General features: G+C 37.3%; 1 protein-coding gene across 1 annotated transcript in view; it reads left to right on the forward strand.

The window, feature by feature from the left end:
* ARHGAP10 (Rho GTPase activating protein 10) overlaps positions 1-16267 on the forward strand; it is a 2173597-nt gene that overhangs the window by 2036102 nt on the left and 121228 nt on the right. The window contains exons 22-23 of the mRNA XM_044063456.1: positions 5250-5366; positions 5728-5853. Coding sequence (XP_043919391.1) covers positions 5250-5366; positions 5728-5853 — 243 coding nt within the window. The remainder of the gene's footprint in view (positions 1-5249; positions 5367-5727; positions 5854-16267) is intronic.

Below are 16267 nucleotides of genomic sequence, written 5' to 3' on the forward strand. Positions count from 1 at the left end.
CTGTCTACTCGCACCAAACTTCTAGGAGTAGAAATTGACTGTAAACTCAAATTTGATGTAAACATTTCCCAGACTATAAAAAAAGTACATAAAAAACTCGGCACACTGTATAGGAACAAACACTACTTAGCAAAGAATGCCAGGATTGCCATTGCCCAAACTCATCTAATATCCACCGTGCTCTGTGCAGCTGCCATATTAACAAACCTAAAGAAATCAAAGATACAAAAACTCAAATCCTGTTACAATAAAATCGCCAGATATGCAACAAACTATCCAGCTGGATTCCCACCATTGCATAGCTCTCAAACAACTTAAATGGTTAAGTTCCCCCACCTCCTACATTACATCCAGTTAACAATGGCCCACAAAATTCTCTTAAACCCTGAAAAAATACCTGCCCTACAATCTCTACTACAGCCTTATGCCACTAAAAGATCATTACGCTCCACCAACAAGCACCATATTCAAATTAATATCTCCAAGAATCAGGATGGTGATTCCCTCTCCAAACTACGTAAGAAAAATCGGGAATTCACTTCCAAAACATATAACTACTACTACATCCATAGTTCAGTTCAAAACTACTCTGTCCAGATGGTTGTGTCCCTGTTCTACCCCTGATCAACTCTGCCCTCACTATCTCTAGCCATGACACTCTCTCAACATGATCCATACTTTCACCAATGTCATTACTCCTATAATCAAACAATCACTAACTACTCCAGGATTTTTACCTCATATTGTATACATGTAACTGTGGTTGTTCATTATCCTATCATATAATGTTATAATCAATTGAAGTATTATTTGTTTGAATACTATTTGTGAGAGAATATCTGAAGTTGTGTTTAAACAGAACCTAAATTTGTTGAATTTTATCCTACATTGTATTGTCTTTTATTATTACTTGTGTATTGTACCACTCTGTATTTCTTTTGTATTTTTTCTATGTGGAGCTTTTCTCCCCGGGCCTCTGCTGAAAACCAGTTGGACTATCCTGGTAAACAAGTGTAAAATAAAATAAATAAATAATAAATTAAATATAAATTATCTTAATAATATTGTCTGTGAAGGATACCTCTTCATCTTTTAATAAAAAGAGAATTGTTGTCATGCTATGAAATACAGTATTGTATCTATTACGTTGAACTTTTCTTTTAAGTAAAGTAAAGGCATGTTTACACTTTTACTTTCAGAGTCCAGTCTACACATTGAAATATATTGGAAGTTCTGGAAGTGAGACATAGTTGCAAAACATTTATTAAATATAATTGTAAATACTATGAAAGGGCAGTTAATTATCGCAGATGATTTTGGTTATATTTTAGATAAGAAGGGTACATTAGCACCTAATGAACTATGGTATACAGCAATAGCAAAAGCCTTAAAGATATGGGGGAGATTCATAAAGATTACACAAAATGTACACTGCATATACACTTTGTGTAAACTTTCTGAATTCAAGAATAGCCTTACCACAAAGTTTGTGTTGTTTATTCGGTCAGAAGTGTTGCAGAAAATATAAACACAGTGTACAGTTTGTGGTAACCATTATAAATCCCTCCTTGTACTCAGAACTTGCATTTAATAAATAGAATAGAAAAATGTGAAATGTAATTATGACTGTAATGTAAGTAAAGCTTGCTTTATGCAGTGATTTTTTAGTACTCTTATAGATGAAAGTACATGCAAAACAGCTCAGCTTTTTCTTTTGTCTCAAGTAGCAGGTTGTGCATGAATCAAGGAATTTCTTTTCTGCAAGTTTGAATCTTTTTTTTTTTTGAAAGATGCATAGGGACTGTAATTCTTGTAAAAGGATGCTTACCAACCTCAGAGAGTTAAGGATGTTTACCTTACAGATTCAAGGTACAGGGTTGATTCTGACCCCAGGTTATTGGTAAGGGCAGTTAGCCTAGTATTCACCTGTGAACCTAGTAATCACAGACAATGTTTTTTGTTGATGTTGTTTGTCTTTCGGCTTTTCTCGGTAAGGGGTCGCCACAGCGGGACCCCAGTCCGCTAATGATTGGCAGTAGATTTTTACGAAACGCCGAGGTGCCAGCTCAATGCCCAACCTTCAACGAAGGCATGCCCATTTACGCACGCATGTCTTTTGAATGCTACCCAACCATGGGGAGGACATGCAGACTGCACACAGAAGGCACTCCCAAGCCCAACCGAGAATCGACGGGAGAACCTCTTGCTGTGAGGTAACAACGCTACCGCCGTACCACCGCAGTGTAGTAATGAAATTGTAGCATAGCAGTGCCATCTTGGTTACAGTTTCGCATGTTTTAGAAGTTCGATTCAAATTCAGAGTTTTTATCAATTTTAATGCTTGAATTTTGAAAACACATGAAAAAGATACTATGTTTGTAAAGTGTTTTGGAGAAAAGTGTTTTTAACAACAGCTAACCAAGGACCTAGAAATTCTACTGAGTCCCCCGTGTTAGAGGGACTCTCCTTACCCTCCTTAAAAGATATTTTTAACGATATCAAGATATATCTTGGATAATACGAACTGAGTGATAACCATGTTGAAGAATATGAAGGCCAGAACTGTTTGAGAATATGCTAAAAGAAGCTGAAAATTTGTCACTGACTGAATGTGAAGTTAGGAATTTGACACTGAGTCCTTATGTTGAAACTTTGGAAAATTACGTCCCTGCAGATATAGTTTGTATTATAGCATTGCAGAAAGTGTGGAAAAAGGCAGCCTAGCTTTTTTGTATATAATCAGAATTGTTAGACTGTCTTTTAGTGCCGAGGAAGATTTCTGTTAAACTCTTGGGAGTACAAAGATAGCCAAAGGTAAATCCAAAAGCTTCAAAGGAGGAGTTCTGACAACTCTGTATGTCGAGGTCAGAAATGCCATTTAATAATTGACAGGAGAAAAATATTTTGCTTTATGTTCCCAAAGGCTTAGCTTCTTAGCTTGACATTTGTTTCCCTATTCATTAATTTTAGTAGGATTTTTAATCTGTTTGCCAAAAAGCTATCTGCTTTGGTTATCTCATTGCCACTGAAGCTTTGGATCACTCAGGAGAGCAAAGTGTGTATGTTTGTTACGACCACTGAGCTGGAGAATTTGTTGAGATGAGTAGAATTGAATTATATTGCCAAAGCATTAGAAAAGCTTGGTACTGATTTACTGTTTTTTTTCCTATGACTAGCTATTTGTGAAAGCACTGGTTTGAATAAGCAGTTGTTATGAAGTAGCATTCTGTCTTGAGTAAGTGTGAGTTCTAGTTCACCATGTGTTTAAATAATTGTGGGAGATCCGTTGTGTTATACGGTGATCATGTAACAGCACTGAGATGATTACGGCTATGCAGTGGTGTAGCAGTTAGTGCTGCTGCCTTACAGTGCCTAGTTCGTCAGTTCTGTTCTTACCTGTGCTACCTTCTGTCACATAGTCTACATGTCCTGTCTGTGTGTTCTCTTTTGGTTTTTACTGCAGTTGCCTGCCATAAACCTTGCCCTATATCTCCTCCTTGATCATCTGCACCATCTTCACAAACACCTGTCTTACATGCCCCTTTGGAGCATGACCTCAAACAGGGAAATCCTTATTGTATACAACTGAGCAAAGTGCATGAAGAGAAGATCAGGTTATTCCTGTGGGGAGCTATCCTGATAGCTGCAGAGGGCTTTTTCAGTGTTTCTAGCCCCCCTTTCCCACCTCATCTCCTTACGCACATTGCAAATTTCCTGAGTCTAGAGTAGCATCATTGGTTTCTACCAGTGACTACTAGTCCTTGGCTGTAAACGATGCCCCTCTACCAAAATAAGTGAGCAGGCAAAAATGTCTACCATCCTTTCCCCCCAGCTTACTGCTGCAGTTTGGTTAATTGAATCCACACTCATGGCTGCATCCAGTATGAGCTTTTGCTGAATGCCCTGGTTTCCATCTGTATCCCAAAGCTGCATCACAGATGAATTTGAGGTCCTCCAACTTACCCGTATGTCTGCTTGCTGTATAGACTGACACGTGTGTGTGTACCTGTCCCACAATAGACTGATGCCCTGCCTGTGACCAAGTACCTAGACGGACTCCAGTTTTCATGATACCCTGAACTACATAAAGCAAACAAACCAAAAATGAATATCTGAAATTTGTGAATTCACTTCCTAAGTTATAGTGATACCTTATAGCCAAACAATTGGAATGTCTTTGTACTTAGCATCTCATTTTATAAGTATGTTTATATAGACATATAATGACTGCACATTTTGTTTTTCAGTCTTGAGTACTGCTCAGAAAGAAAAACATTTTCAGAAATTGAAAACACTGACTTTTACAAGTCACAGCAGAGAAAACAGAAAAATGAACGCCTTCTTTGTAGACACAGTTTTATATCTGTTAATACTAATTTCTATCTTTATGCATATTCAGCTTATTGGTTTATTTGTTTAAGAGACCACAAGTCAGTTCAGATTAATTAGAAAATAAGTTAGTGTATGTACAACTGGGGTAAATCAAGAGGTAGAAATTAACGTGATGTCTGATTTATAACAGATGAAAGGCATGCATACAAATAGGGCTGATCTCAAATCTACATTGCAAGACGAAGTTAGTTGGTTTGAACCATTGAGTATTTGCAGTGTGACCAGAAGACTGAATAGGATAAAATTGTCTTAACAGGGCACATACAGAATGTCATTTACAATTGCTGAATCATTGCCCATGTTACTATAATTTGAGTTCTGAGTAGTTCGTTATATTGCAAATTAGATACACAGCAATAACTAATATAGTCTAGTCTTTGTAATAGTTTATCCGTGAAAGCCACCTTTAGATAAGATCATCTTCGTATGAATATTTGATCTTACATGCTTTCTACAGCTCTTCTCTTCTGATTTTTCAAGTGCTTTAATCTGCTTTTATCTCCATCAAGTCTAGTCAACAATATTTGTATTTGTGCTACTAGTGTTTGAATATGAAGTGTATTAACAGACTATGACATATTTGTATGTTAACCGATTGCGTAATAAAGTAACATCACTCCCTTTAAGACCTATGGCTGTTGGTTCAGTAGTTCAGTACAGTAAACGAGTACTTGTTTAGTGATGAAATTAATTCTTTCATACGAGTTTGAAAAAAAATTAATAAAACCTTTACTAGCTACCTAGAGGTCTAAACTAAGCCTAAATAGGAGGAAAAAATTAGAGTTCAATTTAATAAAATAATGCTATTCATAGGGTAGCACCGTAGTGCAACAAAGTTTTTGCCTATAAATACATAGTTCTGTGGTTCATTTTCCAGTTGAGGTGCCTTCTCTGCAGAGGTTGCATGCCTTCCTTATATCTTCTTGCTTTTTCAGTGTACATCAAGTTTCCTCCTACATTCCACAGACATGCAGGTAAGTTATTTAGCAGTCTTCTGTTTGTGCTTAAGTGTATATGTGTGTGTTTTGTGATGAGGTGGCATCCCAATCCAGTATTGCTTCCTTTTTCTTGCTTTAGTATTGCTTGTTGGAATAGTCTACAGTTCCCCGTGACTCTGAATACAATAAAGCTGATTCTGGATATGTGCATTTGTGAGGTAATACTTGCTAAAGTAGAGTTCTGAGTTGTTAGTAAATGTATGAAGGAATGAAATGAGCTGCAATGCTTTTTTTGAGACAGTGAAACTTTTGATCTGAGACTACTTCAGCAGTAACATAGATTATTTTTAAGCCTGTATCATTCATTCTTGTATATAACTGTTTCTCTTCTCCACAGTGCAAACCAGGCTTCTTCAACTGCATCTTGGATGAATCCACAGATTCCATCCACACCTACCTCACCAGCTTCACCTGCCTTCTTCTCTAGTGCCACAACAACAGAAGATTGCAAGTTAACACCAAGGTATGCATGCGAGAAACATTTTTCTTCATTGCTCTGTAGAAGATTTGAATTGCTTTAACCTTATATTCCTCACTTTTTTAAGATAAATAGATAACATTCTTAAGTGATGTGTCAAAATACTGATAACCTTCATTAGCAAAAACATGCTAGATCAGCACACAGTTTTTTGATGAATGTCACACCAGTTCACAATACCATGGCTTCTGAAGCGGAAGATGAGATTCAGGGTCTTCCTATGCTCATTGCAACAGGTGATGTTCATCTCCGTTCATTACGTCAAGGAACTGTGACGCAGGCTGAGCTCTGTATCTGGGCAGACTTTCAGCGTTAAACACACGTCATCTTATGTTTGCTTATGTCCCCTTTACCGTGGACATCTGTATGCACCTGGTGTAAATGCTGATGTATGTCTAACCATCTTCCATTGTTTCTTGTCTTATACAGTGCATGTTGTACAAGGCATTCAAATAGCCAGGTGAGCTAGGACTCACAGTCCGTCTTTGGCTTGATAAGTAACTATGTTAGCAACTCTTTTTCAGTAATTTTACAGATAGTAATGCTGTAGTATGTTGAATACCCATTGTCTGTTGCTTGTTACTGTACTGTGGGTGCAGACATCTCTTGGGTGTCCTTTCTCAATAAGGAGGCATTGGAGATGCCACCCAAGATGGGCAAGTGTGTCCGTAGGTGACAAATGCCATCTAAAGACATACTTAGCAAATGTATGTACTACATAGGCTTTAGATTCATGGATTAATAGATTAGTACTAGGTTAACTGCCCTCATGGACCATTTTGAGCCTAGCCAATTACACCCTATGAGAATCAAACCTTGCACCTTGTGCTGCTAAGGTAAACACCTTAAGCATTACGCCACCCTCCTTGGGGAGCTTGAGCAAGATAAGTGCTTTTGACATTTGCTAAGAATTTATGCCAAGACTTTATATATTAGATGAAATGTTGTACAGGCCCACATTAACAAAGAGAGAGAGAGACTTGTGACCATGTATCTGAAATCCATTAAGTCATTGGCTGGTAAGCAGTCTGACATCTCCTCCAGCAGAATGGAGGAGAGGGAGGCCAGAGGGTTAGATGACTCTACTGGTCTTTCTGAGTGTGAAGTATGATGGAGTTGCTTGACTAGCCCCTATAACTTAACATTAGTTTTGCCATCCACCTCTGGTGGTGATACTCACTGAGAGGCCAACACACCTACTGTTGAAAGCATGCCTCCGGACTAAAATGCCTTTGGGCCTCACCTGAGAGGGTAAGGAGTAGTAGGCTACTTGGTCCTCCATCCACACCTTTTCCCAGCATTACAGCTGTACCTGATCTCTATAGCTATGACAGTATTTCCTCAACCATTCTAAAGAGCATACTGCCCTTTGTTCATTATAATCTTTCCAGTGCCCCTAAATGCAAGGACTGCCAGCTCTGGTAGTCTTGCATGATATAATGACTGGGGCAGTGAGCCACAGGATGAACATGGTATAGGTGTATAGTCAACATACCATAACTGTAGATGGTTGTGTGTGGTCACTCCAGTAGTCCACTTTTCATGCAACCATCCCGTCTGAATCGGGGATCCCTTAGGGCCATGGTGGGTACATACTTCTGCCCCATCCCTTTTTCTTATACTTAGTCTGTCTTTCTGTTTCCCCTTCACCTCTTTTTTGTGCAGGTACCAGAGAAGGAATAAAGGTTCTTATGGGCAGCCCTGGTAGCTTGGGCCTTCCTGGCAGCCTAAGGTTATCTCTTTTGTATTTCCAATCTGAAGAGATGAAATGTAGTAAAAAACTGAAGATGGACAGCCATATATCAGCCTGTATACCAATTGAGTGAAGATGCCCATGTTAATGGTGACACTAGCTGGCACAGAGTAAAGAGGCTTAGCTCTAAATGTCTGGATGAGCCCCATCCTTTAACAGAGTTTACTGATATAATGACTGCAGCAGTGACCACGCTGTGGTTGGTTTACTACGCAACTGTGCTTTTAGAATTGTACATTTTGTCCTAACTTGTATATTTTGCCTATTAGGCTAGAAGTACCCAGTAAAAGCTGCCATTTAAGTTAAGATGGTATTGAAACTGCATCTGATATCACAGGATGTAGTGTCTTGTCTGGCATTATCTTGGCAAGGGCTGTCCATCTCCTCAGTTCTTTTTTTTTTCACTGTTAAGTTCACATCACTGTTGCCAGGAATGAAACATTTATATGTACAACAGCTTTTAATTTCAATGTGTTCTTTATTTCTTTAACAGAATGGAAACTACCTGCATGTATCCACATTGGAAAGTTCCCAGCACATTTTTCAGATTCTCTTAAGACGTGATAGATGTCCTTTCATAGCACTGTTGCAGTATTCGTAATATGTGGGATCTCCTATCAAGGACAACTTAATGGTCCAGCCAGTATACCAAAGCCTTTGCATTCTCATAGTGTTGTAGGGCAGACATAAGCTGCCCATGCAGGTATTGGGCATAAGAGTGATGTGTGAACACTCTATACTCTGAGCTTCTTTGCCACCAGTCCGAATGCCACAGTTGCATGTCTTTCTGAAAGCCATTCACTCAACTGGTTTCTACCAAGCTGTCTACAGATAAGTGCCCAGTTTTGGGTTCCTTCCTCTCATTTTCAGTTCTCTGCTTTGCCCTTTGGTCTTTCTATGGCCCTAAGGGTGTTCACATGTCTGGCTGCTGTCATAGCCTTTTGCAGAATTCAGGGAATCCAGATATTTCCATTTCTGAATGACCTGCTTCTTCAGGCTTCCTCCTAATCCAGGATTGTGCAGAATCTGAACTCCACCATGCTCCATATGCTCTGTCTTGGATTCACCATTAATCTTAAGATCATTCTGACTCCTTAAGACCACATTTTTCTGGGTTGCAGAATTTAAACCATCCCACTGTTGGCTTGTCTTCCTTATTCCAAGGTCCTGATTCTGGCAACCTACTTGTCAGTCTCTGCTTCCCCTTTTCTCTCATTTCTTCAAGGGAATTTCTCAGAATCCTGTGGTTCATGGCATCTACTATTCCAGTGCTCCCTTTTGCCAAGCTTCACATGAGGAAACTTCAGTGGTATCTAAAGATGGTTTGGCTCCAGCATTGCAACTCTCTGGAGTTCCCAGTTCCCTCACGTCTTTGTCTTAAACTCGATTTACGCTGATGGATTCAGCAGATCTAACTCAATCTGGGACTGCCTTTGTAGACTCCTATCCCTACACGGCAGTTATTCACAGATGCTTTTGATCTGGGGTGGGGAGCCTCTTCCAGCAATCTGAAGGTTCAGGGTTTATGGGTCCCTTCTCAGAGGTCATGCCGCATCAACATAAAAGAAATGAAGGTGCTGATTCTTGCTGTTCAGGCCTTCCATTCTGTTTGGTCTCCAGGCCATTTGCAGGTCTTTGCACTTAACACCACAATCATGTGATACATCAACAAACAGGAGGGCTTAAGGACTTATCTTTTTCGCAGACTAGCCCTTCAGGTTTGGCATTTGGCTATAAGCCATTGAGTACCCCTTCAGGTGGTCTACATCCCTTCAGAACACAAGTAGGTCCAGGATACAACCTCATGACTGGATGCTGCACAGAGAAGTGTTTCTAGACATAGTACGTTGGTGGGGTATTTTTTTGCCTCCCCTCTGATCAAGCAACTTCCTCCCTTCTGTTCTGAAGTCCCAAGTCCTCTGATTTGCAAAGTGGATGCCATAGCCTTTTCTTTGAAAGAAATGCTCCTTTGTTCTTATTCTCCTCTTCCTCTTCTTCCCAGGGTCCTACACAAGATCTTGTCCTTTCTTCTGTTGACACTTTGGGTAATAGGATTTTGATCCCATTTAAGTTCCACTTTTCTGAAGACATGCTTAGGCTTCTGAAGGAGGTCAGGAAACCTACTATCAGAAAACTCTATATGGCTAAATGAAAAAGATTTTCTGTTTGGTTTCTCATGCATCACCAGGATCCCTTTTTGGTAATGTCCAATTGCTCCTTTCTTACTTGTGTGAACTGCTCCATGCTGGCTTAGCATATTTTACTGTTAAAGCTCACTTGTCAGCAATCTTGGCTTATCTGCCCTTGCACCCACCTTTGGCCTCTCATTTTGAGGTCAGACAATGCCTTAAAGGCGCACTTTGTATCACACATCCAAGAAAACATTCTTTCTTCTTTGGACCTTACTTTTGTCCCTCAAAACTGACTCGGGATCCTTTTGAGCCTACTTCCTGCTCCTCTTTGCAACATTGCACCTTGGAGACTATTTTATTGGTTGCGCTTACTTCACCAAGAAAGCTTCTGAATGTCAGGCTGTGATGGCTACCCCCCCCCCTTTTTTTTATTTTTCAGAAGGACAGGATGTCTCTGCATACTAATCCTTTGTTTATGCCCAAGGTGGTCAATGAGTTGTATCAGTCTGTCCAGCTTCCTTCCCCTTTTCCTTCTGTGCTGTCTGCTAGTGAGAAGGTTCTTCACACTTTGGATCTTCATAGACAGCTCAGGTATTGTTTGGATACGACAAAGGCTATCTGCAGATCTAATCAGTTTTTTGTTTCCTTTCATGCCAGGACATTGGGTTTGGTGTTTTGTTAAGTAAACCATCTCCTCCTGGATTTCTAAGTCAGTTTCTTTTTGTTATTCCTTTTCACAGAAAACAAAGGTTCTTACAGGCAGTCCTGGTAGCTTGGGCTGTTCTGTTTCAGTTAAGCTCATTCTATGAGGACATTGGCCTCTTCTGGAGCTTTTTTTGAGGGTTTGGCTGCTAGATCCATCCTTGAAGTTGCCTCTTGGTTCTCTATCCAAACTTTTGCAAATTGGATGTGATTTTCAGAGCCAGGGCAGGATTTGCCAGGGCTCTCTTCTATGGGTTTGTGGAGGGCTTCTTCCTCCCATTCTTTTCAGTAGCTTTGGTAATTTCCCACGTTACAAATACTGCAACAGTGATATGAAATACATAGTACAGTTGTGTAAAAAATCTTACCATAACAATATATGTCCTTCTTTTTATTGTTGCAGTATTCAGTCCCTGCCTCCACTTCATTTATTTTTTTGTTTTTTTTTAATACTGTTGAGAATTCTTTGCTGGCTAAGGGGTCTTTAACTCTGTCTCCTTTTTTTTTTCTATTTCTTTTTTCCTCTGGACGTGCCTGTTTTTCTTTGTATAGTGATGGTTCTTGTTCTCCTGGGCAATTTTATTATTGCAGAGCTCAATGAAAGTTTTTCTGTACTGCTTGTACAAATCAGTACAAGTGTTTCACTTTATCACAGCTTAATAGTGTGCTGCCAGAATATGTCTATCTCAAGAACAAAAATGAACATGCTATTTATAGACGTACAGCACATGTTATGTAAGCATTATGAGGGTGTATTAGTGCATGTCTTTAGACATTAAACAAATAAGAAAAGCTGACTTACCTAAAACAGTTACCTTAAAAATAAATAACAGAAAATTGTGGATAAAACATCTCCTTCCCCTCAAAAAAAGGCTGTGCTCATCCTTAATGCAAGGCAACCTGAGCATTATTTAACTTCTCTATGAAAAGGGATATCTGCTTTTGAACTGAGTAGCTTGGGTAGTACAAAATCAAGATTTTAGATGTTAACAAGACAAATCCGATGTAATGGTAGGCACAGGTAGCTCCCCAGAGAACTTCAGTCAATAACAGAGATAGGTATGCAGTACATAATAGTTGTCATCACATAAACATCAAGCATAGCATCTCAAAGCAAATCTTCATACATGAAAGTGCACTTAAACCATTAGTTACACATAAAGGAAAATAAATGACCAAACATGTTAAACCAGAAAAATGCATTCAAAAAAATTTTCCTCCAAATATCTCTATTAACAATGTGTACTCATGTCTAGCCTTATAGCAGTTCCACGGATTGTGGAGCTAACAATGAATTGTCACTTTTTTATTGCTCTGACAAGAGGGCTTAAGTCCAGGCAATCTCAGTCTTTAGATGAACATTTTTTTTAATTTGCTTTTTTAATTAAAAAAGGTCCTAATGAAATCTTATCACCTTTATAACTCACTTCTTAACAAGCCAATATATAAAACATGAACAAATAAAATGCAGCATTTTATTTTATTCATATTGCAAACATAGCAGTACATAGACACATCAAGTATATGCATATACACTAGGACTATAAGTGTTCCCCTTTGTCACCCAGATGCCCTGTTAGCCATTCTTCTTTGCTTACTAGCCTACATTGGATTTAATCTTCTACATATGTCTTCCTTATTTTATCCCGATTAGTCTGGACTTTATTTAGTCTCCCTGCAGTGTGTGCTGTCATTACAGTTCTGTAGGTTCTTAAATTTTAAGTTCTGAACAGTGAGTCTTACCAAGCAATATCTCCCTTCCATCTTTTTGTAGTAAAGCTGTTCACTCTCCCCCAAAGGCTAGCAGTTGGATTTTCTATCTTTCTTTCAATTCCTGCCATTTTCTTCCTGGACCTACTAGCACAAATTTCCATTCCCTGGGAACTTGCTTCCCAAAAATATCCTGTCATTCAAAAATGCACTTTTCCCAGGTGAGCCTGACTGACAGACATCTCCAAAACATAGGTTCTCCTTCCCCACATCTTCAGCATTGGCCTGTCTCCATTTTCCATGACTAAGTAGCTGTTCCAGGGTTTTATAGCAACAGTGAGTCCATCGTCTTAACTTCCTAACTATCCTGAGGCTTTCCTTTGCAGTTCTGATTCCCTTACATTAGTTATATAACACTAGAATTAACCTCGATTTTTCCACATTTTTAAAAATATCATTATCAAATGTTTCACATTTTCCCTACCTCAAATTAAGCTGCTCCTTACAATATTGCAACCTTTGATGTTTTAATTCTCAATAAAGTGTTACATATTTATTGCCTTTCTCCTTTTTGCATCTTTCTCATCCTCCATCATGATAATCAATGCAGTCTTTCTCCAACTTTATCTCTGTTTATACTTCAACTAGTCACCCTTTCCTTTACATATAACTCCTTAAATCCCTTCCCCATGCTGGAAATGTTTTAACCTTTAAAATTCTTCTTTCTGTTTTTTCCATCGCTTTACTCTCTGAGTTCTTCCATACACACAGACTAAGAAGACCATGTGTCAAACTTTGCTTAATAGTACTTCTCCAAAATTCTGCCAGTATCCACATTTTAACCTTCCATAAGTTTCTCCCTATTTCCTCTTCCTCTCTGCCTTTTCTTTGTTCAGTTAGCATCACCCCTCTCTCTCTCCATCTTTCTCCTCTTGCTCATTTCGGACGTATGAGGCTGAATATGCCAGAGCATATAAGCAGAAATAAAGCATAATCCATCCTCTGAATTTCCTACCTTTCCTCAGCCTTTCCTTTGCAGTTCTGATTTCCTTATTTCAAGTACGAACCCTTCACAGCACATCTGAATCTTTTTGATCCATTTGCTGCTACCTTCAATGGGTAAATGTCAAAATTTTATTAAACACCTTTGGTAAAAGCAATAATTTGTATACTATTAATTCTTCATACTAATGTATTTACCTTTCCATTTTATCTGCTCAGCAAAATTTATGCATTACCCCCTCATAATTGACTATAACTGTTCTTTCCCAATACTGCATAACTTTTATTCCCCGATACTTCATCCCACTCTCCTTACATAATCAAATCCTGTCCAACATTTTGCATCACATTTCCCATTCTCATTTGAACTATCTTAGCCCAGAACTCTAAATTTAAAATTTTCTTAAATTCCTCAGAAATATCCTATATTCCCTGCAACACTAGATCCAACCTGTCAGTGATTAATATACAGTCGTACATGAGTAGTCAGGAAGACCGCCACTACACTGGGGTAGTATTACGAAAGGCTGTCAGGCACTGGGTTAGAAACTCTGTAACCAACAAAACTAAACTAGGTAAGAGTCCACACACTTTTCCATCTGTATTTCCTTGGATAATTTTCCATTAATTAAATAATGCAATTTCCCTTTTCCGGCTGTACTTCACTGGATAATGGTGTTTTGTTTTATTTAATTCAAATGCTTTATGTGCGTGTGTGTGTGTGTGTGTGTGTGTGTGTGTGTGTGTGTGTGTGTTAATAAAGACATTAACATAATAAAACTATGTACACGTCTATATCAGTTTTGCTATACACATTACTAAAATTCATTAAACAGCCATAAATATGTTTCTCTGTTGAGTTCAACTTTATCCAGTAATGATATTCAGTGCTTATTTTGTTTGTTTTCATCTTAATAGTTGACACACAACAGTGACAGAGTATAAATTCTGTAAATGAGGGCATAATCTAATTTTCAGTTTTTTGTAGTAATTTTTCCAGGCTGTTGTCTGTAAGCTCCAGCAAAGTAGGAAGTTAGATATAGGTACACATCCAGGAATTAGAGCACTAAGCAAGACCAAAATGTTAGTTAATAGGAATTTGTCAGACCTCAGTGCTTGCAGGAAACATTGAATTGTTTTCCCAAAATGGCAGTTGATCTTTGCAATTATGAAACATTCTGCCAATTTGCTTTCATGAAGGATTTATACCTCCAACAACCAGTATCTTCCTTTTTGTATATAATTTCCAGTTATATCTAGAGTGATAAATGATCTGTGTAAAAATTTCCAAGAAAATCTCTAAAATAAATATCATGGTGATTTTTGGGGATATTTAAGTATTTTTATCTGTTGTATTTAAAGCGGAGCCACTCATCTGAAGAGTGAAATCTCAATAGTTATCTTTGATATGAACTTTATAGTTCTTAACTCTTGTATATATTTTGTATAAATATGATCTCCCTGTCTTATTATTTGTTTTGAAATTTGAAATATATCCTTATGTTTTTTGTAATTGGTTTAATAGCCAAAGCAAATAATAAAGGACAGAGGAAATAACCTTGTTATATGCCTTTGTGTATTTTTATTAACTGAGAAATGAAAGATCTTAGTTTAACATACGAGAAGTAATTTTGATAATGTTTAGTAAGAAATATAAAATGAGTTGGTAATCTTTATATTTCTAATACTTTAGTTAAATAAGACCAGTTTACTAAATCAAAGGCTTTGTCTAGATCCAGGCCAATTGTAAATAGTTATTGTTTTTAGCATAATTAATTTATTTTTGGTGTTATTTTGGGTTTGTTGTATTTGCTTATTTAGCATAAAGCCAATTCAGTCTTTCTCTATGAATCTGTTTATAATCTGTTGGCAAAGATTTACCTAACATTTTGTAATCAACATTCAGTGATGAAACAGGTTTAAAAGACAGGCATAGATGTGGATCTTTATCCTGTTTTAGTATGAGTGAAATTGTTGTGTATTTGCATTATGGAGGTATGTTAAATGTAGTTTTAATTTTTGCAACTATTTTCTATAAAAGAGATAAAATCTTGTGAGGTAATATTATATATAGTTCAGAAATGAGGCCATTATTGCCTGGAGTGTCAGATCCTTCGTTTTTTTAATTTGCTCTTTATTTCTGTCATATAAATATTTTTCATATTTTCCTTATTTGTTCCAGAAACAATTTGTATATATTCTTATTTACAAAGGAATCAATTTTTCATTGTCTAAGTATATTTTCTGAAGTAATATTTTAACTAAAAGGGATAGATATACTGTTGGTGATTATTTATTGATATTTTGGATCTAGGAGATAACTTATGTAAGGCCTTTAGGAATTAGAAAATAAGAACGAAATTTAACTTTTTTTTTCTAAACTTCTGTAAACCTTATCCTGTAGGATATTCTGAAACTCTGCATTATTTTTTTTTTTTCATTTCTGCTAATATTTTTTTTCTCCTTTTGTATTTAACTTTATTTTGTCAATCTTTCTTTGCAGTTCCAATAAGTATTTATTCCATAGCTTTTTCTTGCTATAATACCAAGTAGAGAATTAATATGCTTTCATAGAGTCCGATAGGATCACATCAGAAACTTCATCATTATTATTGAAGTTTAAGAACTGTTGTATTTCTGTTAGAAACCACTCAGTAAAATCTTTTTAACTTTGTTACATAACCTGTCAGTTTATTAAAAGAAACCTGTTTTCTTGGAGTTATTATTACTGCAAAAGTAAATGCATTGTGAGCTACGAAAGAAGATATTGTTGCCTTCTAAATTTTCTGTTTAAAAAAAAAACACATCATTTGAAATGTATTACCCTATCAATTTTTGATGATATACCAGGTCTAGAAGAGCAATGAGTGTAAAACAAAGAATTTGGTTCAGAAAAGTTATTAACATCTGTAAGCCTTAGCTTAGTGTAATTAACATCATATTATTTTATATATACAAATAACACCTCCTGCCATTGCTACTCTTACCTTCATAGTCAAGTTTAATATTTCCAGATACTTCCTAGAGCATTTAGCACCATTTCCTGGAACATAGTACATATTCGCTAAGGTTAATTATCTTTTTTTGATTTTCTGTAATG

The sequence above is a fragment of the Protopterus annectens genome, chromosome 2.part1 (genome assembly GCF_019279795.1).
Source record: "Protopterus annectens isolate FY-2018-M chromosome 2.part1, PAN1.0, whole genome shotgun sequence".
Taxonomy (NCBI): domain Eukaryota; kingdom Metazoa; phylum Chordata; order Ceratodontiformes; family Protopteridae; genus Protopterus; species Protopterus annectens.